The following is a 27,494-nucleotide window of genomic DNA, read 5'->3' on the forward strand; positions in this document are numbered from 1 at the left end:
AGTTTGCAGGCGGCAGCCGAGGCTGCTAGTGGATAGAACAACGGCGGTGTGCGTAGAGAAAGTAAAAGGTTGGAGAGAGAGTACATAGTAGAGAGCAGATCGGCATCAAGCTCAAAGGTTGCAGCCTCAACAGCAACAGCAACAATGTACAATGAAGAGATCGGAGGGATGCTGAAGAAAGAAATGGCTGCCGTTATGGTCTATGACAGAGCGGGAGACTGAGGGGCTGTGGAAGAAGAAGATTGGGGATTTGAAAGTAGTGGATATTGTTGGGTAAGCAAAGAGAAAATGGGATGTCATAGTCGTTGGGGTATTTTTTGGGGGGTTTGCCACTCATGTATTAATTTGAAATCTTTAGATTTTTCATTTTTGTTAATAGTTCATTAGTTTAACAATATTTTTTTATATTTAAAGATAAAATTAAAAATATGATTAAAAATCAAATATTTAAAATTTAAACAATAAAATTTAAGTGGCTAAATTGGAATAATTTAAAATAGTTTGAATACTTTAACAATAAACTATGTCAAAATATGATAAATTAGAGGATGAGAGATTGAGTGTGACTAATTTACATCTTATATATGTATATGTTATAAAAATATGTTATAGATGGGTATTAAAACAAGGACCTCTCACTTGGTGAAAAATCCTAGAAAAATCCTAAAAAATCCTAAAAAAATCTTAGAAAACCTTAAAATATCCTGGAAAACCCTAGAAAATACAAAAAAAAAACCTAGAAAACTTTAGAAAAACACTAGAGAACACTAGAAACCCCTAGAAAAACCCTGGAAAACAATAGAAAAATCCTAAAAAATCTAAAAAATTCTGAAAATCTTAAAAACCATAAAAAAAAACCTTAGAAAACCCTAAAGCCCTAGAAAAAACCTAGTAAACACTAAAAAATCCTAGAAAAATCCTAAAAAACTTAGAAAACCCTAGAAAATCCTAGAAAACTCTAGATAACACTAGAAAAACCTAGAAAAAACCTAGAAAATCCTAGAGAATTCTAAAAAACACTAAAGAACCCTAGAATACCCTAAAAAATCCTAAAAAACCCTAGAAAATTCTAAAAAAACCGAAGTATCCTAACAAACCCTAAAAAACTCTAGAAAATCCAAGAAAAACCCTAAAAACTCTAGAAAACCCTAGATAATCCTATAAAAATCTAGAAAATCCTAGAAGAATCTTAGAAAACCCTACAAAATCCTAAAAAACCCTAGATAACCCTAGAAAACTTTAAAAAAAATCCTAGAAAATCCAAGAAAACAATAGAAAAATCCTAAACCTTCGAAAAATCTAGAAAACCCTAGAAAAATCCTAAAAAACCCTAAAAACCATAAAAAAATCTAAAAAAAACTAAAAACCCTAGAAAATCGTAGAAAACCCTAGAAAAATCCAAAAAATCATAGAAAACCTTAGAAACCCTAGAAAACCCTAGAAAAATCCTAAAAAACCCTAGAAAACTCTAGATAACCCTAGAAAAACTTAAAAATTCTAGAAAATTCTAGAAGATCCTTGAAAACCCTAGAAAATTCCAAAAAATCCTAGATAACACTAGAAAAACACTAGATAACCCTAGAAGATCCTAAAAAACCCTAGAAAACCCTACAAAACCCTAGATAACCTTAGAAAATCCTAGAAAAACCCTAGAAAACTCTAGAAAACCCTAAAATCACCCTAAAAATCCTAGAAAAATCCTAAAAAACCCTAAAAACTCCTAGAAAAACTCTAGAAAATCCTTAAAACCCTAAAAATCCTAAAAACCCTAGATAACCCTAGAAAAATCTAGAAATCCTAGAAACCCCTAAAAAATCCAAGAAATTCTAGAAAACCCTAGAAAACCTTAAAAATCCTAAAAATCATAAAAAATCCTAAAAATCCTAGAAAATCCTAGAAAAACCTAGAAAACACCAGATAACCCTAGAAAACCAAAGAAAATTCTAGTAAAATCCTAGAAAATCCTAGATAACCTTAGAAAATTTTAGAAAACCTTAGAAAACCCTAAAAAACCCTAGAAAAACCTAGAAAACCCTAAAAAATCCTAGAAAACCCTAGATAACCCTGAAAAATCATAAACAACCCTAGAAAATTCTGGGTAACATAGAAAACCCTAAAAAAACTAGAAAATCCTAGAAACTCCTAAAAACCCTAGAAAACCTTAGATCACCCTAGAAAACCCTAAAAAATCCTAAAAATCCTAGAAAACCCTAAAAATCCTAGAAAACCCTAAAAATCCCCCTAAAAATCGTAGAAAATACTAGAAAACCCTAGAAACATCTAGAAAATCCTAGAAAAATCTTAAAAAAACCCTAAAAACCATAAAAATGCTAGAAAACCCTAAATACGCTAGAAAACCCAAGAAAAACCTAGAAAATCTTAGAAAAACCTAGAAAATCCTAGAAAACCCAAGAAATTCCTAAAAAGCCCTATAAAAACCTTAGATAATCCTAGAAAATCCAAGATAACCGTAGAAAATTCTAGAAAATCCTAAAAAAACTCTGGAAAATCTTAGATAACCCTAGAAAAACCTAGAAAAATGAACAAGATATAGCAATAGTTTCAATTAGAACATTTGCTTTATACCATATATAGCTTCCATGTTATTTTCCTTGTAAACACCAAGAGGTGATCCATGGACAGAGAAGTATCTCACCAGGTTTCGGTAGCCTAAAGGTCTTGGGTGTCATCCCAACAGACAAGTGCTGACTACTCACCTGCAAAAGGTAACAAAGCCAAATCAATCACAGCTGTTTAAAAAATAGCCTCAAAAATGAATAGTAGAGTTCATAAAGTCATCCATAAAAAACAGAAGGTAAAAAATAAAAGGAGAAAATACAGACATTGGGAGTATGAAGACCTTCTTGACTTGTGAGAGTCTGAGCTTCACATGGCTCCTCAAAAACCTATGTAACAAATATTCAATCAATTCATATTATCACAATACGTTAAAATTACTAATTAGTTGTTATTTGCAAGCTGATTAAGTTAGTCATAATAGATTTAGCAACGTATGTAAAGAAACAAGTAATAGAGGTAAGTTCTCTTCCATCTGTACATGAAACGATCCTAAATGAATAACAACATTTCTCATTCAAATCAATTCATGGATGCTTCAGCACATGATGGAAATGAGAATGGAAGTGCTATATTAATGCCGCTCCTACACAGCTACCCCAATTTTATGTCGCACCAAGTCCTGCGTAAGTGACCCAAACAAGCCAGCTAAGGATGTTACAAAATACAATTAATTAAAGTGCACAGAGAAGATAGAGAACATACAAAGTCCTTAAAATAAAGATTTTCATCACCAAGAAATCATGTGTCAACAAAGAAGTAAACTAACAAGTATAAACTATAATATATGCCAAAATGTATAAGAACTATAATATCTGTAGTAAAATCATTTAAAATTGAAGGAAGTCAAACAATTTAAGGGGCATAGAACAATAGTAAAATCATTTATAATATCTGTTGTCACACATTTCCATTTTTTAATTCAATTTAAGAAACTTTAATTCAGATATGAAATGAGTTAAATTGAAAGAGAAAACTAAACATTACCAGTATTGCTAGAGTATTCAAAACCACCAAACTGAGGAACCGATGAAGGACATTCCGAAGGAAAAGCAATCGAAAGCCTCTGGAACAGAGAAGCGTGCAAATCTCTTCCTACACCACCACAGGTCGTGGACATTTTGCTCCCTCTCTCTTTCCACTTCACATCGAATTTCCCATTCCCTTCATCTTTCACAATTGAGAGATTCGGTAAGATTTGTTCGAAGACCTGCAGCATTGGCTTCCGGAGCTGTTCCTCACTGAAACACGACCGAACCAAACGAAGTTCCATCAACAATCGCTCGATGTCAACATCACGAACCACCCTAATTGCACTGATTTGACGCTCCACTGCCACAAACACACAGATAGAGTTTTAATGAAAATAAATAGTGAAAACTTTATGCTGATCAAGAAATTTGTTATTTGATTTTGCTATACCTTCGATTTCAAGCTCCTTGAATTGAGGTTGTTGCGTTTCGGTTTTAAGTTCCTTCAATTGAGTTGATTGTTTGACCATTTTCTTCGCTCTATGCCTTGGAAATTTTGCCTTTAATATACTAAAATTAACACTAGAAAACTCTAAAAAATCTTGGAAAATCCTAAAAAATCCAGGAAAATCCTAGAAAACTCTACAAAACCCTAAAAAAACCGAAGTATCCTAACAAACCCTAAAAACCCGAGAAAATCTAAGAAAAACCCTAAAAAATTCTACAAATTCATAGAAAACCCTAGAAAACCCTTGATAACCCTAGAAAATTTTAGAAAAACCCCAGAAAATTCTAGAAAAACCCTAGAAAACAATAGAAAAATCCTAGAAAACCCTAGAAATATCTAGAAAACCCTAGAAAAATCCTAAAAAAATCCTAAAAACCATAAAAAACACCCTAAAAAACTAAAAACCCTAGAAAATCGTAGAAAACCCTAGAAAAACCTAGACAATCCTAGAAAACCTTAAAAACCCTAGAAAATCATAGAAAAATCCTAAAAAACTCTAGAAAACCCTAGATAACCCTAGAAAAACCTAAAAGTCCTAGAGAATCCTAGAAGATCCTAGCTAGAAAACCCAAGAAAATCCTCGAAAACCCTAGATAATACTAGAAAAATCCTAGAAAAACCCTAGATAACCCTAGAAAATCCTAAAAAATCTTAGAGAACCCTAGATAACCTTAGAAAACCCAAGAAAAAACCTAGAAAACTCTAGAAAACCCTAGAATAACCCTAAAAAATCCTAGAAAAATCCTAGAAAACCCTAAAAACTCCTAGAAAAACTTTACAAAACCCTAAAAACCCTAAGAATCCTAAAAACCCTAAAAAATCCATGAGAATTCTAGAAACTCCTAGAAAAATCCTAAAAACCCTAAAAACCATAAAAAATCTTAAAAACCCTAGAAAATCCTAGATAAACCTAGAAAACCAAAGAAAACCCTAGAAAGACCCTAGAAAATCCTAGATAACCTAAAAAAATTCTAGAAAACCTTAGATAACCCTAGAAAATCCTGGAAAATCCTAAAAAATCCTAGAAAACTCAGATAACCCTAAAAAATCCTAAAAAACCCTAGAAAATTCTAGGTAACCCTAGAAAACCCTAAAAAAATTTAGAAAATCCTAAAAACCCTAGAAAACCTTAGATCACATTAGAAAACCTTAAAAAATCCTAAAAATCCTAGAAAACCCTAAAAACCCCTAAAATTCCTAGAAACCCTAGAAAATCTTAGAAAAACCCTAGAAAATCCTTGAAAATCCTAGAAAAACACTAGAAAAACCTAGAAAACAATAGCAAGCCCTAGAAAAATCTAGAAAATCCTAGAAAAATCTTAAAAAACCCTAAAAATCATAAAAATGCTAGAAAACCCTAAATACGCTAGAAAACCCAAGAAAAAACTATAAAACCCTAGAAAAAATCAAAGAAAACCCTAAAAAGCCCTAGAAAACCTTAGATAACCAAAGAAAACCCTAAAAAACTCTGGAAAACCTTGGATAACTCTAGAAAATCCTAGAAAAATGAACAAGATATAGCAATAGTTTCAATTAGAACATTTGCTTTATACCATATATAGCTTCCATGTTATTTTCCTTGTAAACACCAAAACGTGATCCATGGACAGAGAAGCGTCTCGCCAGGTTTCGGCAGCCTAAAGGTCTTGGGTGTCATCCCAACAGACAAGCGCTGACTACTCACCTGCAAAAGGTAACAAAGCCAAATCAATCACAGCTGTTTAAAAAATAGCCTCAGCAATGAATACTAGAGTTCATAAAGTCATCCATAAAAAACAGATGGTAAAAAATAAAAGGAGAAAATACAGACATTAGGAGTCTAAAGACCTTCTTGACTTGTGAGAGTTTGAGCTTCACATGGCTCCTCAAAAACCTATGTAACAAATATTCAATCAATTCATATTATCACAATGCATTGCAATCACTAATTAGTTGTTATTTGCAACCTGATTAAGTTAGTCATAATATATTTAGCAGCGTATGCAAAGAAACTAGTAATAGAGGTAAGTTCTCTTCCATCTGTACATGAAACGATCCTAAATGAATAGCAACATTTCTCATTCAAATCAATTCATGGATGCTTCAGCACATGATGGAAATAAGAATGGAAGTGCTATATTAATGCTGCTCCTACACAGCTACCCCAATTTTATGTCGCATCAAGTCCTGCATAAATGACCCAAACAAGCCATCTAAGGATGTTACAAAATACAATTAATCAAAGTGCACAGAGAAGATAGAGAACATACAAAGTCCTTAAAATGAAGATTCTCATCACCAAGAAATCATGTTCTCCCTATCAACAAAGAAATAAACTAACAGGTATAAATTACAATCTATGCCAAAATGTATAAGAACTATAATATCTATAGTAAAATCGTTCAAAATTGAAGGAAGTCAAACATTTTAAGGGGCATAGAACAATAGTATGTTTCGTAACACACATTTCCATTTTTTTAATTCAATTTAAGAAACTTTAATTCAGATATGAATTGAGTTAAATCGAAAGAGAAAACAAAACACTACCAGTATTGTTAGAGTATTCAAAACCACCAAACTGAGGAATCGAAGAAGGATATTCCGAAGGAAAAGCAATCGAAAGCCTCTGGAATAGAGAAGCATGCAAATCTCTTCCTACACCACCACAGGTCGTGGACACTCTGCTCCCTCTCTCTTTCCATTTCAAATCGAATTTCTCATTCCCTTCATCTTTCACAATTGAGAGATTCGTTAAGGTTTCTTCGAAGACCTGCAGCATTGGCTTCCAGAGCTGTTCCTCACTGAAACACGATCGAACCAAACGAAGTTCCATCAACAATCGCTCGATGTCAACATCACGAACCACCCTAATTGCACTGATTTGATGCTCCACTGCCACAAACACACAGGTAGAGTTTTAATGAAAATAAATAGTGAAAACTTTATGCTGATCAAGAAATTTGTTATTTGATTTTGCTGTACCTTCGATTTCAAACTCCTTGAATTGAGGTTGCTGCGTTTCGGTTTTAAGTTCCTTCAATTAAGTTGATTGTTTGACCATTTTCTTCGCTCTACGCCTTGGAAATTTTGCCTTTAATATACTAAAATTAACACTAGAAAACTCTAAAAAATCCTGGAAAATCCTAAAAAATCCAGGAAAACCCTAGAAAACTCTAGAAACCCCTAAAAAACCGAAGTATCCTAACAAACCCTAAAAAACCCAAGAAAATCTAAGAAAAACCCTAAAAAGTCTAGAAAACCCTAGATAATCCTAAAAAGTTATACAAAATCCTAGAAAAATCCTAGAAAACCCTACAAAATCCTAGAAAACCCTTGATAACCCTAGAAAACCTTAGAAAAACCCCAGAAAACTCTAGAAAAACCCTAGAAAACAATAGAAAAATCCTAGAAAACCCTATAAATATTTAGAAAACCCTAGAAAAATCCTAAAAAACCCCTAAAAACCATAAAAAATACTCTAAAAAACTAAAAACCCTAGAAAATCGTAGAAAACCCTAGAAAAACCTAGACAATCCTAGAAAATCTTAGAAACCCTAGAAAATCCTAGAAAAATCCTAAAAAACTCTAGAAAACCCTAGATAACCCTAGAAAAACCTAAAATTCCTAGAAAATCCTAGAAGATCCTAGAAAACCCAAGAAAATCCTAGAAAACGCGAGATAATACTAGAAAAATCCTAGAAAAACCCTATATAACCCTAGAAAATCCTAAAAAACCTTAGAAAACCCTAGATAACCTTAGAAAACCCTAGAAAAAACCTAGAAAACTCTAGAAAACCCTAGAATAACCCTAAAAAAGCCTAGAAAAATCCTAGAAAACCCTAAAAACTCCTAGAAAAACTTTACAAAACCCTAAAAACCCTAAGAATCCTAAAAACCCTAAAAACCCTAAAAAATCTATGAGAATTCTAGAAACCCCTAGAAAAACCCTAAAAATCCTAAAAACCATAAAAAATCTTTAAAACTCTAGAAAATCCTAGAAAAAACCTAGAAAACCCTAGGTAACCCTAGAAAACCAAAGAAAACCCTAGAAAGACCCTAGAAAATCCTAGATAACGTTAGAAAATTTTAGAAAACCTTAGATAACCCTAGAAAACCCTATAAAAATCCTAGAAAATCCTAAAAAATCATAGAAAATCCAGATAACCCTGAAAAATCCTAAAAAACTCTAGAAAATTCTAGGTAACCCTAGAAAACCCTAGAAAAATTTAGAAAACCCTAAAAACCCCTAAAAACCCTAGAAAACCTTAGATTACCCTAGAAAACCTTAAAAAACCTAAAAATCTTAGAAAACCCTAAAAACCCCTAAAATTCCTAGAAAACCCTAGAAAATCTTAGAAAAACCCTAGAAAATCCTTGAAAATTCTAGAAAAACACTAGAAAAACCTAGAAAATAATAGAAAGCCCTAGAAAAATCTAGAAAATCCTAGAAAAATATTAAAAAACCCTAAAAACCATAAAAATGCTAGAAAACCCTAAATACGCTAGAAAATTCAAGAAAAACCTATAAAACCCTAGAAAAAACCTAAGAAAACCCTAAAAAGCCCTTGAAAACCTTAGATAACCCTAGAAAATCCTAGATAACTCTAGAAAACACTAAAAAACTCTGGAAAACCTTGGATAACCCTAGAAAACCCTAGAAAAATGAACAAGATATAGCAATAGTTTCAATTAGAACATTTGCTTTATACCATATATAGCTTCCATATTATTTTCCTTGTAAACACCAAAACGTGATCCATGGACAGAGAAGCGTCTCGCCAGGTTTCGGCAGCCTAAAGGTCTTGGGTGTCATCCCAACAGACAAGCGCTGACTACTCACCTGCAAAAGGTAACAAAGCCAAATCAATCACAGCTGTTTAAAAAATAGCCTCAGCAATGAATACTAGAGTTCATAAAGTCATCCATAAAAAACAGATGGTAAAAAATAAAAGGAGAAAATACAGACATTAGGAGTTTGAAGACCTTCTTGACTTGTGAGAGTCTGAGCTTCACACGGCTCCTCAAAAACCTATGTAACAAATATTCAATCAATTCATATTATCACAATACATTGCAATCACTAATTAGTTGTTATTTGCAACCTGATTAAGTTAGTCATAATATATTTAGCAGCGTATGCAAAGAAACTAGTAATAGAGGTAAGTTCTCTTCCATCTGTACATGAAACGATCCTAAATGAATAGCAACATTTCTCATTCAAATCAATTCATGGATGCTTCAGCACATGATGGAAATAAGAATGGAAGTGCTATATTAATGCTGCTCCTACACAGCTACCCCAATTTTATGTCGCATCAAGTCCTGCATAAATGACCCAAACAAGCCAGCTAAGGATGTTACAAAATACAATTAATCAAAGTGCACAGAGAAGATAGAGAACATACAAAGTCCTTAAAATGAAGATTCTCATCACCAAGAAATCATGTTCTCCCTATCAACAAAGAAGTAAACTAACAGGTATAAATTACAATCTATGCCAAAATGTATAAGAACTATAATATCGATAGTAAAATCGTTCAAAATTGAAGGAAGTCAAACATTTTAAGGGGCATAGAACAATAGTATGTTTCGTAACACACATTTCCATTTTTTTAATTCAATTTAAGAAACTTTAATTCAGATATGAAATGAGTTAAATCGAAAGAGAAAACAAAACACTACCAGTATTGCTAGAGTATTCAAAACCACCAAACTGAGGAATCGAAGAAGGATATTCCGAAGGAAAAGCAATCGAAAGCCTCTGGAATAGAGAAGCATGCAAATCTCTTCCTACACCACCACAGGTCGTGGACACTCTGCTCCCTCTCTCTTTCCATTTCAAATCGAATTTCTCATTCCCTTCATCTTTCACAATTGAGAGATTCGTTAAGGTTTCTTCGAAGACCTGCAGCATTGGCTTCCAGAGCTGTTCCTCACTGAAACACGATCGAACCAAACGAAGTTCCATCAATAATCGCTCGATGTCAACATCACGAACCACCCTAATTGCACTGATTTGATGCTCCACTGCCACAAACACACAGGTAGAGTTTTAATGAAAATAAATAGTGAAAACTTTATGCTGATCAAGAAATTTGTTATTTGATTTTGCTGTACCTTAGATTTCAAACTCCTTGAATTGAGGTTGCTGCGTTTCGGTTTTAAGTTCCTTCAATTAAGTTGATTGTTTGACCATTTTCTTCGCTCTACGCCTTGGAAATTTTGCCTTTAATATACTAAAATTAACACTAGAAAACTCTAAAAAATCCTGGAAAATCCTAAAAAATCCAGGAAAACCCTAGAAAACTCTAGAAACCCCTAAAAAACCGAAGTATCCTAACAAACCCTAAAAAACCCAAGAAAATCTAAGAAAAACCCTAAAAAGTCTAGAAAACCCTAGATAATCCTAAAAAGTTATACAAAATCCTAGAAAAATCCTAGAAAACCCTACAAAATCCTAGAAAACCCTTGATAACCCTAGAAAACCTTAGAAAAACCCTAGAAAACTCTAGAAAAACCCTAGAAAACAATAGAAAAATCCTAGAAAACCCTAGAAATATTTAGAAAACCCTAGAAAAATCCTAAAAAACCCCTAAAAACCATAAAAAATACTCTAAAAAACTAAAAACCCTAGAAAATCGTAGAAAACCCTAGAAAAACCTAGACAATCCTAGAAAATCTTAGAAACCCTAGAAAATCCTAGAAAAATCCTAAAAAACTCTAGAAAACCCTAGATAACCCTAGAAAAACCTAAAATTCCTAGAAAATCCTAGAAGATCCTAGAAAACCCAAGAAAATCCTAGAAAACGCGAGATAATACTAGAAAAATCCTAGAAAAACCCTATATAACCCTAGAAAATCCTAAAAAACCTTAGAAAACCCTAGATAACCTTAGAAAACCCTAGAAAAAACCTAGAAAACTCTAGAAAACCCTAGAATAACCCTAAAAAAGCCTAGAAAAATCCTAGAAAACCCTAAAAACTCCTAGAAAAACTTTACAAAACCCTAAAAACCCTAAGAATCCTAAAAACCCTAAAAACCCTAAAAAATCTATGAGAATTCTAGAAACCCCTAGAAAAACCCTAAAAATCCTAAAAACCATAAAAAATCTTTAAAACTCTAGAAAATCCTAGAAAAAACCTAGAAAACCCTAGGTAACCCTAGAAAACCAAAGAAAACCCTAGAAAGACCCTAGAAAATCCTAGATAACGTTAGAAAATTTTAGAAAACCTTAGATAACCCTAGAAAACCCTATAAAAATCCTAGAAAATCCTAAAAAATCATAGAAAATCCAGATAACCCTGAAAAATCCTAAAAAACTCTAGAAAATTCTAGGTAACCCTAGAAAACCCTAGAAAAATTTAGAAAACCCTAAAAACCCCTAAAAACCCTAGAAAACCTTAGATTACCCTAGAAAACCTTAAAAAACCTAAAAATCTTAGAAAACCCTAAAAACCCCTAAAATTCCTAGAAAACCCTAGAAAATCTTAGAAAAACCCTAGAAAATCCTTGAAAATTCTAGAAAAACACTAGAAAAACCTAGAAAATAATAGAAAGCCCTAGAAAAATCTAGAAAATCCTAGAAAAATATTAAAAAACCCTAAAAACCATAAAAATGCTAGAAAACCCTAAATACGCTAGAAAATTCAAGAAAAACCTATAAAACCCTAGAAAAAACCTAAGAAAACCCTAAAAAGCCCTTGAAAACCTTAGATAACCCTAGAAAATCCTAGATAACTCTAGAAAACACTAAAAAACTCTGGAAAACCTTGGATAACCCTAGAAAACCCTAGAAAAATGAACAAGATATAGCAATAGTTTCAATTAGAACATTTGCTTTATACCATATATAGCTTCCATATTATTTTCCTTGTAAACACCAAAACGTGATCCATGGACAGAGAAGCGTCTCGCCAGGTTTCGGCAGCCTAAAGGTCTTGGGTGTCATCCCAACAGACAAGCGCTGACTACTCACCTGCAAAAGGTAACAAAGCCAAATCAATCACAGCTGTTTAAAAAATAGCCTCAGCAATGAATACTAGAGTTCATAAAGTCATCCATAAAAAACAGATGGTAAAAAATAAAAGGAGAAAATACAGACATTAGGAGTTTGAAGACCTTCTTGACTTGTGAGAGTCTGAGCTTCACACGGCTCCTCAAAAACCTATGTAACAAATATTCAATCAATTCATATTATCACAATACATTGCAATCACTAATTAGTTGTTATTTGCAACCTGATTAAGTTAGTCATAATATATTTAGCAGCGTATGCAAAGAAACTAGTAATAGAGGTAAGTTCTCTTCCATCTGTACATGAAACGATCCTAAATGAATAGCAACATTTCTCATTCAAATCAATTCATGGATGCTTCAGCACATGATGGAAATAAGAATGGAAGTGCTATATTAATGCTGCTCCTACACAGCTACCCCAATTTTATGTCGCATCAAGTCTTGCATAAATGACCCAAACAAGCCAGCTAAGGATGTTACAAAATACAATTAATCAAAGTGCACAGAGAAGATAGAGAACATACAAAGTCCTTAAAATGAAGATTCTCATCACCAAGAAATCATGTTCTCCCTATCAACAAAGAAGTAAACTAACAGGTATAAATTACAATCTATGCCAAAATGTATAAGAACTATAATATCGATAGTAAAATCATTCAAAATTGAAGGAAGTCAAACATTTTAAGGGGCATAGAACAATAGTATGTTTCGTAACACACATTTCCATTTTTTTAATTCAATTTAAGAAACTTTAATTCAGATATGAAATGAGTTAAATCGAAAGAGAAAACAAAACACTACCAGTATTGCTAGAGTATTCAAAACCACCAAACTGAGGAATCGAAGAAGGATATTCCGAAGGAAAAGCAATCGAAAGCCTCTGGAATAGAGAAGCATGCAAATCTCTTCCTACACCACCACAGGTCGTGGACACTCTGCTCCCTCTCTCTTTCCATTTCAAATCGAATTTCTCATTCCCTTCATCTTTCACAATTGAGAGATTCGTTAAGGTTTCTTCGAAGACCTGCAGCATTGGCTTCCAGAGCTGTTCCTCACTGAAACACGATCGAACCAAACGAAGTTCCATCAACAATCGCTCGATGTCAACATCACGAACCACCCTAATTGCACTGATTTGATGCTCCACTGCCACAAACACACAGGTAGAGTTTTAATGAAAATAAATAGTGAAAACTTTATGCTGATCAAGAAATTTGTTATTTGATTTTGCTGTACCTTAGATTTCAAACTCCTTGAATTGAGGTTGCTGCGTTTCGGTTTTAAGTTCCTTCAATTAAGTTGATTGTTTGACCATTTTCTTCGCTCTACGCCTTGGAAATTTTGCCTTTAATATACTAAAATTAACACTAGAAAACTCTAAAAAATCCTGGAAAATCCTAAAAAATCCAGGAAAACCCTAGAAAACTCTAGAAACCCCTAAAAAACCGAAGTATCCTAACAAACCCTAAAAAACCCAAGAAAATCTAAGAAAAACCCTAAAAAGTCTAGAAAACCCTAGATAATCCTAAAAAGTTATACAAAATCCTAGAAAAATCCTAGAAAACCCTACAAAATCCTAGAAAACCCTTGATAACCCTAGAAAACCTTAGAAAAACCCCAGAAAACTCTAGAAAAACCCTGGAAAACAATAGAAAAATCCTAGAAAACCCTATAAATATTTAGAAAACCCTAGAAAAATCCTAAAAAACCCCTAAAAACCATAAAAAATACTCTAAAAAACTAAAAACCCTAGAAAATCGTAGAAAACCCTAGAAAAACCTAGACAATCCTAGAAAATCTTAGAAACCCTAGAAAATCCTAGAAAAATCCTAAAAAACTCTAGAAAACCCTAGATAACCCTAGAAAAACCTAAAATTCCTAGAAAATCCTAGAAGATCCTAGAAAACCCAAGAAAATCCTAGAAAACGCGAGATAATACTAGAAAAATCCTAGAAAAACCCTATATAACCCTAGAAAATCCTAAAAAACCTTAGAAAACCCTAGATAACCTTAGAAAACCCTAGAAAAAACCTAGAAAACTCTAGAAAATCCTAGAATAACCCTAAAAAAGCCTAGAAAAATCCTAGAAAACCCTAAAAACTCCTAGAAAAACTTTACAAAACCCTAAAAACCCTAAGAATCCTAAAAACCCTAAAAACCCTAAAAAATCTATGAGAATTCTAGAAACCCCTAGAAAAACCCTAAAAATCCTAAAAACCATAAAAAATCTTTAAAACTCTAGAAAATCCTAGAAAAAACCTAGAAAACCCTAGGTAACCCTAGAAAACCAAAGAAAACCCTAGAAAGACCCTAGAAAATCCTAGATAACGTTAGAAAATTTTAGAAAACCTTAGATAACCCTAGAAAACCCTATAAAAATCCTAGAAAATCCTAAAAAATCATAGAAAATCCAGATAACCCTGAAAAATCCTAAAAAACTCTAGAAAATTCTAGGTAACCCTAGAAAACCCTAGAAAAATTTAGAAAACCCTAAAAACCCCTAAAAACCCTAGAAAACTTTAGATTACCCTAGAAAATCTTAAAAAACCTAAAAATCTTAGAAAACCCTAAAAACCCCTAAAATTCCTAGAAAACCCTAGAAAATCTTAGAAAAACCCTAGAAAATCCTTGAAAATTCTAGAAAAACACTAGAAAAACCTAGAAAATAATAGAAAGCCCTAGAAAAATCTAGAAAATCCTAGAAAAATATTAAAAAACCCTAAAAACCATAAAAATGCTAGAAAACCCTAAATACGCTAGAAAATTCAAGAAAAACCTATAAAACCCTAGAAAAAACCTAAGAAAACCCTAAAAAGCCCTTGAAAACCTTAGATAACCCTAGAAAATCCTAGATAACTCTAGAAAACACTAAAAAACTCTGGAAAACCTTGGATAACCCTAGAAAACCCTAGAAAAATGAACAAGATATAGCAATAGTTTCAATTAGAACATTTGCTTTATACCATATATAGCTTCCATATTATTTTCCTTGTAAACACCAAAACGTGATCCATGGACAGAGAAGCGTCTCGCCAGGTTTCGGCAGCCTAAAGGTCTTGGGTGTCATCCCAACAGACAAGCGCTGACTACTCACCTGCAAAAGGTAACAAAGCCAAATCAATCACAGCTGTTTAAAAAATAGCCTCAGCAATGAATACTAGAGTTCATAAAGTCATCCATAAAAAACAGATGGTAAAAAATAAAAGGAGAAAATACAGACATTAGGAGTTTGAAGACCTTCTTGACTTGTGAGAGTCTGAGCTTCACACGGCTCCTCAAAAACCTATGTAACAAATATTCAATCAATTCATATTATCACAATACATTGCAATCACTAATTAGTTGTTATTTGCAACCTGATTAAGTTAGTCATAATATATTTAGCAGCGTATGCAAAGAAACTAGTAATAGAGGTAAGTTCTCTTCCATCTGTACATGAAACGATCCTAAATGAATAGCAACATTTCTCATTCAAATCAATTCATGGATGCTTCAGCACATGATGGAAATAAGAATGGAAGTGCTATATTAATGCTGCTCCTACACAGCTACCCCAATTTTATGTCGCATCAAGTCTTGCATAAATGACCCAAACAAGCCAGCTAAGGATGTTACAAAATACAATTAATCAAAGTGCACAGAGAAGATAGAGAACATACAAAGTCCTTAAAATGAAGATTCTCATCACCAAGAAATCATGTTCTCCCTATCAACAAAGAAGTAAACTAACAGGTATAAATTACAATCTATGCCAAAATGTATAAGAACTATAATATCGATAGTAAAATCGTTCAAAATTGAAGGAAGTCAAACATTTTAAGGGGCATAGAACAATAGTATGTTTCGTAACACACATTTCCATTTTTTTAATTCAATTTAAGAAACTTTAATTCAGATATGAAATGAGTTAAATCGAAAGAGAAAACAAAACACTACCAGTATTGCTAGAGTATTCAAAACCACCAAACTGAGGAATCGAAGAAGGATATTCCGAAGGAAAAGCAATCGAAAGCCTCTGGAATAGAGAAGCATGCAAATCTCTTCCTACACCACCACAGGTCGTGGACACTCTGCTCCCTCTCTCTTTCCATTTCAAATCGAATTTCTCATTCCCTTCATCTTTCACAATTGAGAGATTCGTTAAGGTTTCTTCGAAGACCTGCAGCATTGGCTTCCAGAGCTGTTCCTCACTGAAACACGATCGAACCAAACGAAGTTCCATCAACAATCGCTCGATGTCAACATCACGAACCACCCTAATTGCACTGATTTGATGCTCCACTGCCACAAACACACAGGTAGAGTTTTAATGAAAATAAATAGTGAAAACTTTATGCTGATCAAGAAATTTGTTATTTGATTTTGCTGTACCTTCGATTTCAAACTCCTTGAATTGAGGTTGCTGCGTTTCGGTTTTAAGTTCCTTCAATTAAGTTGATTGTTTGACCATTTTCTTCGCTCTACGCCTTGGAAATTTTGCCTTTAATATACTAAAATTAACACTAGAAAACTCTAAAAAATCCTGGAAAATCCTAAAAAATCCAGGAAAACCCTAGAAAACTCTAGAAACCCCTAAAAAACCGAAGTATCCTAACAAACCCTAAAAAACCCAAGAAAATCTAAGAAAAACCCTAAAAAGTCTAGAAAACCCTAGATAATCCTAAAAAGTTATACAAAATCCTAGAAAAATCCTAGAAAACCCTACAAAATCCTAGAAAACCCTTGATAACCCTAGAAAACCTTAGAAAAACCCCAGAAAACTCTAGAAAAACCCTAGAAAACAATAGAAAAATCCTAGAAAACCCTAGAAATATTTAGAAAACCCTAGAAAAATCCTAAAAAACCCCTAAAAACCATAAAAAATACTCTAAAAAACTAAAAACCCTAGAAAATCGTAGAAAACCCTAGAAAAACCTAGACAATCCTAGAAAATCTTAGAAACCCTAGAAAATCCTAGAAAAATCCTAAAAAACTCTAGAAAACCCTAGATAACCCTAGAAAAACCTAAAATTCCTAGAAAATCCTAGAAGATCCTAGAAAACCCAAGAAAATCCTAGAAAACGCGAGATAATACTAGAAAAATCCTAGAAAAACCCTATATAACCCTAGAAAATCCTAAAAAACCTTAGAAAACCCTAGATAACCTTAGAAAACCCTAGAAAAAACCTAGAAAACTCTAGAAAATCCTAGAATAACCCTAAAAAAGCCTAGAAAAATCCTAGAAAACCCTAAAAACTCCTAGAAAAACTTTACAAAACCCTAAAAACCCTAAGAATCCTAAAAACCCTAAAAACCCTAAAAAATCTATGAGAATTCTAGAAACCCCTAGAAAAACCCTAAAAATCCTAAAAACCATAAAAAATCTTTAAAACTCTAGAAAATCCTAGAAAAAACCTAGAAAACCCTAGGTAACCCTAGAAAACCAAAGAAAACCCTAGAAAGACCCTAGAAAATCCTAGATAACGTTAGAAAATTTTAGAAAACCTTAGATAACCCTAGAAAACCCTATAAAAATCCTAGAAAATCCTAAAAAATCATAGAAAATCCAGATAACCCTGAAAAATCCTAAAAAACTCTAGAAAATTCTAGGTAACCCTAGAAAACCCTAGAAAAATTTAGAAAACCCTAAAAACCCCTAAAAACCCTAGAAAACCTTAGATTACCCTAGAAAACCTTAAAAAACCTAAAAATCTTAGAAAACCCTAAAAACCCCTAAAATTCCTAGAAAACCCTAGAAAATCTTAGAAAAACCCTAGAAAATCCTTGAAAATTCTAGAAAAACACTAGAAAAACCTAGAAAATAATAGAAAGCCCTAGAAAAATCTAGAAAATCCTAGAAAAATATTAAAAAACCCTAAAAACCATAAAAATGCTAGAAAACCCTAAATACGCTAGAAAATTCAAGAAAAACCTATAAAACCCTAGAAAAAACCTAAGAAAACCCTAAAAAGCCCTTGAAAACCTTAGATAACCCTAGAAAATCCTAGATAACTCTAGAAAACACTAAAAAACTCTGGAAAACCTTGGATAACCCTAGAAAACCCTAGAAAAATGAACAAGATATAGCAATAGTTTCAATTAGAACATTTGCTTTATACCATATATAGCTTCCATATTATTTTCCTTGTAAACACCAAAATGTGATCCATGGACAGAGAAGCGTCTCGCCAGGTTTCGGCAGCCTAAAGGTCTTGGGTGTCATCCCAACAGACAAGCGCTGACTACTCACCTGCAAAAGGTAACAAAGCCAAATCAATCACAGCTGTTTAAAAAATAGCCTCAGCAATGAATACTAGAGTTCATAAAGTCATCCATAAAAAACAGATGGTAAAAAATAAAAGGAGAAAATACAGACATTAGGAGTTTGAAGACCTTCTTGACTTGTGAGAGTCTGAGCTTCACACGGCTCCTCAAAAACCTATGTAACAAATATTCAATCAATTCATATTATCACAATACATTGCAATCACTAATTAGTTGTTATTTGCAACCTGATTAAGTTAGTCATAATATATTTAGCAGCGTATGCAAAGAAACTAGTAATAGAGGTAAGTTCTCTTCCATCTGTACATGAAACGATCCTAAATGAATAGCAACATTTCTCATTCAAATCAATTCATGGATGCTTCAGCACATGATGGAAATAAGAATGGAAGTGCTATATTAATGCTGCTCCTACACAGCTACCCCAATTTTATGTCGCATCAAGTCTTGCATAAATGACCCAAACAAGCCAGCTAAGGATGTTACAAAATACAATTAATCAAAGTGCACAGAGAAGATAGAGAACATACAAAGTCCTTAAAATGAAGATTCTCATCACCAAGAAATCATGTTCTCCCTATCAACAAAGAAGTAAACTAACAGGTATAAATTACAATCTATGCCAAAATGTATAAGAACTATAATATCGATAGTAAAATCGTTCAAAATTGAAGGAAGTCAAACATTTTAAGGGGCATAGAACAATAGTATGTTTCGTAACACACATTTCCATTTTTTTAATTCAATTTAAGAAACTTTAATTCAGATATGAAATGAGTTAAATCGAAAGAGAAAACAAAACACTACCAGTATTGCTAGAGTATTCAAAACCACCAAACTGAGGAATCGAAGAAGGATATTCCGAAGGAAAAGCAATCGAAAGCCTCTGGAATAGAGAAGCATGCAAATCTCTTCCTACACCACCACAGGTCGTGGACACTCTGCTCCCTCTCTCTTTCCATTTCAAATCGAATTTCTCATTCCCTTCATCTTTCACAATTGAGAGATTCGTTAAGGTTTCTTCGAAGACCTGCAGCATTGGCTTCCAGAGCTGTTCCTCACTGAAACACGATCGAACCAAACGAAGTTCCATCAACAATCGCTCGATGTCAACATCACGAACCACCCTAATTGCACTGATTTGATGCTCCACTGCCACAAACACACAGGTAGAGTTTTAATGAAAATAAATAGTGAAAACTTTATGCTGATCAAGAAATTTGTTATTTGATTTTGCTGTACCTTAGATTTCAAACTCCTTGAATTGAGGTTGCTGCGTTTCGGTTTTAAGTTCCTTCAATTAAGTTGATTGTTTGACCATTTTCTTCGCTCTACGCCTTGGAAATTTTGCCTTTAATATACTAAAATTAACACTAGAAAACTCTAAAAAATCCTGGAAAATCCTAAAAAATCCAGGAAAACCCTAGAAAACTCTAGAAACCCCTAAAAAACCGAAGTATCCTAACAAACCCTAAAAAACCCAAGAAAATCTAAGAAAAACCCTAAAAAGTCTAGAAAACCCTAGATAATCCTAAAAAGTTATACAAAATCCTAGAAAAATCCTAGAAAACCCTACAAAATCCTAGAAAACCCTTGATAACCCTAGAAAACCTTAGAAAAACCCCAGAAAACTCTAGAAAAACCCTAGAAAACAATAGAAAAATCCTAGAAAACCCTAGAAATATTTAGAAAACCCTAGAAAAATCCTAAAAAACCCCTAAAAACCATAAAAAATACTCTAAAAAACTAAAAACCCTAGAAAATCGTAGAAAACCCTAGAAAAACCTAGACAATCCTAGAAAATCTTAGAAACCCTAGAAAATCCTAGAAAAATCCTAAAAAACTCTAGAAAACCCTAGATAACCCTAGAAAAACCTAAAATTCCTAGAAAATCCTAGAAGATCCTAGAAAACCCAAGAAAATCCTAGAAAACGCGAGATAATACTAGAAAAATCCTAGAAAAACCCTATATAACCCTAGAAAATCCTAAAAAACCTTAGAAAACCCTAGATAACCTTAGAAAACCCTAGAAAAAACCTAGAAAACTCTAGAAAACCCTAGAATAACCCTAAAAAAGCCTAGAAAAATCCTAGAAAACCCTAAAAACTCCTAGAAAAACTTTACAAAACCCTAAAAATCCTAAAAACCATAAAAAATCTTTAAAACTCTAGAAAATCCTAGAAAAAACCTAGAAAACCCTAGGTAACCCTAGAAAACCAAAGAAAACCCTAGAAAGACCCTAGAAAATCCTAGATAACGTTAGAAAATTTTAGAAAACCTTAGATAACCCTAGAAAACCCTATAAAAATCCTAGAAAATCCTAAAAAATCATAGAAAATCCAGATAACCCTGAAAAATCCTAAAAAACTCTAGAAAATTCTAGGTAACCCTAGAAAACCCTAGAAAAATTTAGAAAACCCTAAAAACCCCTAAAAACCCTAGAAAACCTTAGATTACCCTAGAAAACCTTAAAAAACCTAAAAATCTTAGAAAAACCCTAGAAAATCCTTGAAAATTCTAGAAAAACCTAGAAAATAATAGAAAGCCCTAGAAAAATCTAGAAAATCCTAGAAAAATATTAAAAAACCCTAAAAACCATAAAAATGCTAGAAAACCCTAAATACGCTAGAAAATTCAAGAAAAACCTATAAAACCCTAGAAAAAACCTAAGAAAACCCTAAAAAGCCCTTGAAAACCTTAGATAACCCTAGAAAATCCTAGATAACTCTAGAAAACACTAAAAAACTCTGGAAAACCTTGGATAACCCTAGAAAACCCTAGAAAAATGAACAAGATATAGCAATAATTTCAATTAGAACATTTGCTTTATACCATATATAGCTTCCATATTATTTTCCTTGTAAACACCAAAACGTGATCCATGGACAGAGAAGCGTCTCGCCAGGTTTCGGCAGCCTAAAGGTCTTGGGTGTCATCCCAACAGACAAGCGCTGACTACTCACCTGCAAAAGGTAACAAAGCCAAATCAATCACAGCTGTTTAAAAAATAGCCTCAGCAATGAATACTAGAGTTCATAAAGTCATCCATAAAAAACAGATGGTAAAAAATAAAAGGAGAAAATACAGACATTAGGAGTTTGAAGACCTTCTTGACTTGTGAGAGTCTGAGCTTCACATGGCTCCTCAAAAACCTATGTAACAAATATTCAATCAATTCATATTATCACAATACATTGCAATCACTAATTAGTTGTTATTTGCAACCTGATTAAGTTAGTCATAATATATTTAGCAGCGTATGCAAAGAAACTAGTAATAGAGGTAAGTTCTCTTCCATCTGTACATGAAACGATCCTAAATGAATAGCAACATTTCTCATTCAAATCAATTCATGGATGCTTCAGCACATGATGGAAATAAGAATGGAAGTGCTATATTAATGCTGCTCCTACATAGCTACCCCAATTTTATGTCGCATCAAGTCCTGCATAAATGACCCAAACAAGCCAGCTAAGGATGTTACAAAATACAATTAATCAAAGTGCACAGAGAAGATAGAGAACATACAAAGTCCTTAAAATGAAGATTCTCATCACCAAGAAATCATGTTCTCCCTATCAACAAAGAAGTAAACTAACAGGTATAAATTACAATCTATGCCAAAATGTATAAGAACTATAATATCGATAGTAAAATCGTTCAAAATTGAAGGAAGTCAAACATTTTAAGGGGCATAGAACAATAGTATGTTTCGTAACACACATTTCCATTTTTTTAATTCAATTTAAGAAACTTTAATTCAGATATGAAATGAGTTAAATCGAAAGAGAAAACAAAACACTACCAGTATTGCTAGAGTATTCAAAACCACCAAACTGAGGAATCGAAGAAGGATATTCCGAAGGAAAAGCAATCGAAAGCCTCTGGAATAGAGAAGCATGCAAATCTCTTCCTACACCACCACAGGTCGTGGACACTCTGCTCCCTCTCTCTTTCCATTTCACATCGAATTTCCCATTCCCTTCATCTTTCACAATTGAGAGATTCGTTAAGGTTTCTTTGAAGACCTGCAGCATTGGCTTCCAGATCTGTTCCTCACTGAAACACGATCGAACCAAACGAAGTTCCATCAACAATCGCTCGATGTCAACATCACGAACCACCCTAATTGCACTGATTTGACGCTCCACTGCCACAAACACACAGGTAGAGTTTTAATGAAAATAAATAGTGAAAACTTTATGCTGATCAAGAAATTTGTTATTTGATTTTGCTGTACCTTCGATTTCAAGCTCCTTGAATTGAGGTTGTTGCGTTTCGATTTTAGGTTCCTTCAATTAAGTTGATTGTTTGACCCTTTTCTTTGCTCTACGCTTGGAAATTTTGCCTTTAATATACTAAAATTAACCCTAGAAAAATCCTAGAAAATAATAGAAAAACACTAGAAAACCCAAGAAAATTCTAGAAAAACCTTAAAAAACTTTAAAAACCATAAAAAAAACTTTAAAAAACGCTAAAACCCTAGAACACCCTTGAAACCCCTAGAAAATCTTAGAAAACCCTAAAATCACTAAAGAATCCTAGAAAACCCTAAAAACCATAAAAAAAACCCTATAACACCTTAAAACCCCTAGAAAACCCTAGAAAATCTTATAAAACCCTAAAAAACCCCTAGAAAATCCTAGAGATCCTTGGTTTTCTAGGATTTTTTAGGATTTTTTAAGAGTTTTCTAGGATTTTTTAGGATTTTTTAGGGTTTTTTTAGGGTTTTGCACTAAGTGAGAGATCCTTGGTTTAATACCCACCTATAACATATTTTTATAACATATACATATATAGGATGTAAGTTAGTCACTCTCAATTTCCAATCCTCTAATTTGTCATATTTTGACATAGTTTATTTGTAAGGTATTCAAACAATTTTAATTTATTCCAATTTAGCCTCTTAAATTTTATTGTTTAAATTTGAAATATTTGATTTTTAATCATAATTTTAATTTGATCTTTAAATATAAAGAAATATTGTCAAACTAATAAACTATTAACAAAAATAAAAAATATAAAAATTTCAAATTAATACATGAGTGACAAACCCCCAAAAAAATACCCCAACGACTATGACATCCCATTTTCTCTTTGCTTACCCAATAATACCCACTACTTTCAAATCTCCAATATTCTTCTTCCACAGCCCCTCAGTCTCCCACCCTGTCATAGACCAGAACGGCAACCACTTCTTTCTCCAGCATCCCTCTGATCTCTTCATTGTACACCGCTACTATTGCTGTTGAGGCTGCAACCTTTGAGCTCGATGCCGATCTGCTCATTTCTTCTCTCTTCGCTGCTGCTGTGCTCTCTACTATGTACTCCCTCTCCAACCTTTTGCTTTCTCTACGCACACCGCCGCTATTCTATCCACTAGCAGCCTCCGCCGCCGCCTGCAAACTCTGCTGCCAGCACTGCAACGAACGTCTCCTTCCTTCAGAAAATTAGGTATGCGTTCTCCTTCTTTATCTTCTATTTGTTGTCATTTCTCAATTTGAAACCTAAATTTGTGTCTCTTGTTTGATTTTATCTAAATATTTTTCCTCTTGCTCTGTGAATTGAATTTATTTATTTTTAACCTATGGTATTTTGTATGATTGTTTTGTGTCATTTTCTCGAATGATAGAGCTTTGGCACTAGAATTTGCTTAATGAAATGGACATTGATGACGTATTTTTTCTTCTACTTTTCTGTGCATATCTTGATTTTTGATTAATTGATTATTGAATATTGATGACTTGATTAGTTAAGAATATGGATTAGTTCAATTTTTAAATTTCTTTGTTCATCTATCTTTTTTATTAGGTTAGTTCTAGATTGCCTCTTTATGAGATTAAAATATAGTGTGATTAAACTTTATTCAATTTAGTTAGAGCTTTTTAATATTTGTGATGTGTTCTTCCCAAATAGAGGCTTAATTTGCTTGTGTATGATTAAACCTTGCTGCTTTATAAAAGAATGAACTAGTTAACATTTTAGGGACTTAATTTGCTTGTCATTTGAATTTAATTAAAGAAAAATGGAAGAATGAAGGCCTTAGTTTGCTTCGGTTTTGCTTACCATTTAGGTTCACTAATCGATCTTCATTAAATACAATTTAATAAGTGTCTTGCATATGAATGTTTGCGATTCTCAATTTATCCTTTATTCACGTAATGCAACTCCTTTATGGTTATGCAATTGATGACTGCTTGTTAGACCAACCATATTTCTGTTTTTTATTATTGTCTATATTAATTTGTTAATTGAAATATATCAGACCACAGAATATTATTATTCATTGAAAAAGTTGAGAAGTTCAAGAAACACAATCTCTGGGATCACTTTCGTCCCATTTTGGATTAAAAAAAAATTAACAATTTACAATCAAAAGATATCAAGGAAGAAAATGAGTTAAGCAAAAAGAGAGAAAGAAATAAAAAGAGAAAGAAAGAAGGAAGAAAGAAAAGTTGAGTATGCATTGATATAAAGGGCATCTAAAAACATATTGTGATGACTAAAAGATATCTCTATATATGTATCATGTTGCTAAATGCTACAAAGGGAATGGACATATAACATAAGATGGAGGAAAAAATAATAAAGGATGTTGTGAGGAAATATCGAGTGATTGCTTTGGGAGGTGACAAAAAGCTATCCACCTGCTGTAATTTTTGGTCTATTAAGTAATAATGTAGATTAAAATGGCGATAGTTGAAAACTTTTAATGAATGTTAGAGACCTGTACATGAATGTTGCAAATTATATTATGTAGGATATTTGTATCTTTATTTGTGGTCTATTGTAGACATATTTATCAAATCCGGCTTGATCTTGCCGGTTCGACCGAAAACTCGGTCACCCGGTTACTTGGTCGGGCCAAGCCACTCGTTGAACTGGTTGTGCAACAGACCAGGTCGAACCCGGTTCGACCAAACGGGTTTTCGTGAAATGAGTTAAGCAAAAAGAGAGAAAGAAATAAAAAGAGAAAGAAAGAAGGAAGAAAGCAAAGTTGAGATATGCATTGATATAAAGGGCATCTAAAAACATATTGTGATGACTAAAAGATATCTCTATATATGTATCATGTTGCTAAATGCTACAAAGAGAATGGACATATAACATAAGATGGAGGAAAAAATAATAAAGGATGTTGTGAGGAAATATCGAGTGATTGCTTTGGGAGGTGACAAAAAGCTATCCACCTGTTATAATTTTTGGTCTATTAAGTAATAATGTAGATTAAAATGGCGATAGTTGAAAACTTTTAATGAATGTTGGAGACCTATACATGAATGTTGCAAATTATATTATGTATGATATTTGTATCTTTATTTGTGGTCTATTGTAGACATATTTATCAAATCCGGCTTGATCTTGCCGGTTCGACCGAAAACTCGATCACCCGGTTACTTGGTCGGGCCAAGCCACTCGTTGAACTGGTTGTGCAACAGACCAGGTCGAACCCGGTTCGACCAAACGGGTTTTCGTGAAATCCGATGACCCGGCCGGTTAATTTAACCCGATCCGGGTCTTTTTTATTTTTTTTCCTTCCTAATACTTGAAACGACGTCCTTTCATAACCCCCCTCCTAACCTTTCCCTTTAGATGAAACCCTATGCCCAAATGCCAAATCTGAGACTCTTGACTCTGAGAGTCTAAGTAAAACCCCCCTAACCCAGCCAGTCTCTGTGCTCTCTCCATCTCTAGCTCGGCAGTCGGAACTCAATACTCAGTAGTCCCTTTCTCGTCTCTCCCCTCACCTCGACAGTCGTCACTCTCAGTCTCTCACGGCCTCACCTCGTCGCTCTCTCGGTCTCTCACCTCGTCCACTCACCTTGGTCGTCGTCGCGGTCCCGTGCCCCGGTGTTCGCTCCGTTGGCGACAGAAGCAGACGGAACCGCATCTGGTCCCTCGGGTAGTGGTGGTGGTCATCTTCTTGCTTCTCACGGTCTCTGTCTTGCACCTGGTCTCGATCTCTCCCTTCCCTGCGCTCTTCGTCGCCGGTAATAGAGGCAACAGGTCCCGGTGGACTGGTCTTCGTTGTCGTCTTCTTGCTTCGAGCCTTGCCGTTAGCTTCTCCCTCACCATCAGCTTCTCCTTCGCCGTCAGATTCCTTCGTGCAACCCGATTTGGTGAGTTCCCCCTATTCTTTCTGTTTTAATTTTGTTGCTGAAAACCGAATATGTTGCTGAAATTGGTGAGTTCCCCCTATTCTTTCTGTTTTAATTTTGTTGCTGAAAACCGAATATGTTGCTGAAATTTGTTACTGATTATCATGAACCTTGAATTTATTAGTGAGTTTTCCCTGTTCTTTCTGTTTCAATTTTCTTGTTTTTTTTTTGTTGCTGCCTGAAAGTTATCATAGTTATCATACAATGTAACTAGTTTCTTGTATCTCTCTCTTCAAACTCTTCTTTTTCAAACTCTTCTTTCTCCTATTCTGATGTCTTGCATAACATCATAATGCAGTGTTTCTTATGAAAGATATAGATGCAAATCAAAATGAGAAAAATGTTGATCAAGCTCTAAATTTGTCCTATAAAGATATAAATTTCAATTTTAAGATCACTTGGACTTGATTATCAATTATGTTATCTTTTAATTGCTCTTGTTTATTTAAATAGAGAAAGTATTTTGTATTAAAAACTAATTTATTATCTTTTTTTGCATCATTAGTTGTCTAAAAATTAACATTTGATTATTATTATTATATTTGTAAAGACTTACATTTTAAGTCTTAGTATGTAATTTTAATTTTATTTATATAATTTATATTTTTTAAATTATAACCGGATCAACCGGATAAACCAGTGACCCACCAGTTGATTCAGTAATCGGGTCACCTGGTCATTTGGTTATGATAACTATGATTAATATTATATTAAAGTGTGTTTATGTATCGATTAGGATATACTAGAATTAATTAAGATCAATTAGGACTCATCATGTTCTTCTTTATTATATATTATAATTATGAGTAATAATTAATTAGTGTATATAAATCTAAAAATTGAGGAGTTCATTAACCTTTTTCACATTATAATCACCGTCTAAAAGTGGTATCAGAGGCAAAGCATAGGTTTTGTCAGTTTTTTTCTCAAAAAGCATTCTGTCAGTTTTTCTAACCACTAATTAAGATGACTTAAAAACTTTTAACCTAAATTAAAATTTAATAAAAAAAAAAATCTGAC

The 27,494-nt window shown here is 33.3% G+C and overlaps 1 protein-coding gene, 3 long non-coding RNA genes and 2 pseudogenes across 4 annotated transcripts; all 6 read right to left on the reverse strand.

Moving 5' to 3' along the window:
• On the reverse strand, positions 1 to 8,493 carry LOC107623259 (uncharacterized). The gene is made up of 9 exons (XM_088506445.1): positions 7,018 to 8,493; positions 6,583 to 6,927; positions 5,867 to 6,352; positions 5,610 to 5,740; positions 4,000 to 4,108; positions 3,565 to 3,909; positions 2,844 to 2,906; positions 2,657 to 2,717; positions 1 to 171 (listed from the first exon to the last, which is right to left on the reverse strand). Exons 4-7 carry the CDS (start codon positions 5,658 to 5,660, stop codon positions 2,899 to 2,901), a joined length of 513 nt encoding a protein of 170 aa, XP_088362571.1. The 5' UTR covers positions 5,661 to 5,740; positions 5,867 to 6,352; positions 6,583 to 6,927; positions 7,018 to 8,493; the 3' UTR covers positions 1 to 171; positions 2,657 to 2,717; positions 2,844 to 2,898.
• Positions 8,494 to 8,503: 10 nt separating this feature from the next.
• LOC148572751 (uncharacterized) lies at positions 8,504 to 10,515 on the reverse strand. The gene is made up of 4 exons (XR_015905471.1): positions 10,153 to 10,515; positions 9,718 to 10,062; positions 9,002 to 9,487; positions 8,504 to 8,875 (listed from the first exon to the last, which is right to left on the reverse strand). It is a non-coding gene; the product is annotated as an uncharacterized LOC148572751 (long non-coding RNA).
• A 1,123-nt stretch (positions 10,516 to 11,638) lies between these two features.
• LOC148572752 (uncharacterized) lies at positions 11,639 to 13,345 on the reverse strand (annotated as a pseudogene).
• A 1,431-nt stretch (positions 13,346 to 14,776) lies between these two features.
• On the reverse strand, positions 14,777 to 17,408 carry LOC148572753 (uncharacterized). The gene is made up of 4 exons (XR_015905472.1): positions 16,423 to 17,408; positions 15,988 to 16,332; positions 15,272 to 15,334; positions 14,777 to 15,145 (listed from the first exon to the last, which is right to left on the reverse strand). It is a non-coding gene; the product is annotated as an uncharacterized LOC148572753 (long non-coding RNA).
• Positions 17,409 to 17,908: 500 nt separating this feature from the next.
• On the reverse strand, positions 17,909 to 20,388 carry LOC148572754 (uncharacterized). The gene is made up of 4 exons (XR_015905473.1): positions 19,558 to 20,388; positions 19,123 to 19,467; positions 18,407 to 18,469; positions 17,909 to 18,280 (listed from the first exon to the last, which is right to left on the reverse strand). It is a non-coding gene; the product is annotated as an uncharacterized LOC148572754 (long non-coding RNA).
• A 776-nt stretch (positions 20,389 to 21,164) lies between these two features.
• On the reverse strand, positions 21,165 to 27,411 carry LOC148572755 (uncharacterized; annotated as a pseudogene).
• Between the last annotated feature and the right edge of the window lie 83 nt (positions 27,412 to 27,494).

This window comes from Arachis ipaensis, chromosome B2 (assembly GCF_059453495.1).
Source record: "Arachis ipaensis isolate K30076 ecotype BB chromosome B2, ASM5945349v1, whole genome shotgun sequence".
NCBI classification, from domain to species: domain Eukaryota; kingdom Viridiplantae; phylum Streptophyta; class Magnoliopsida; order Fabales; family Fabaceae; genus Arachis; species Arachis ipaensis.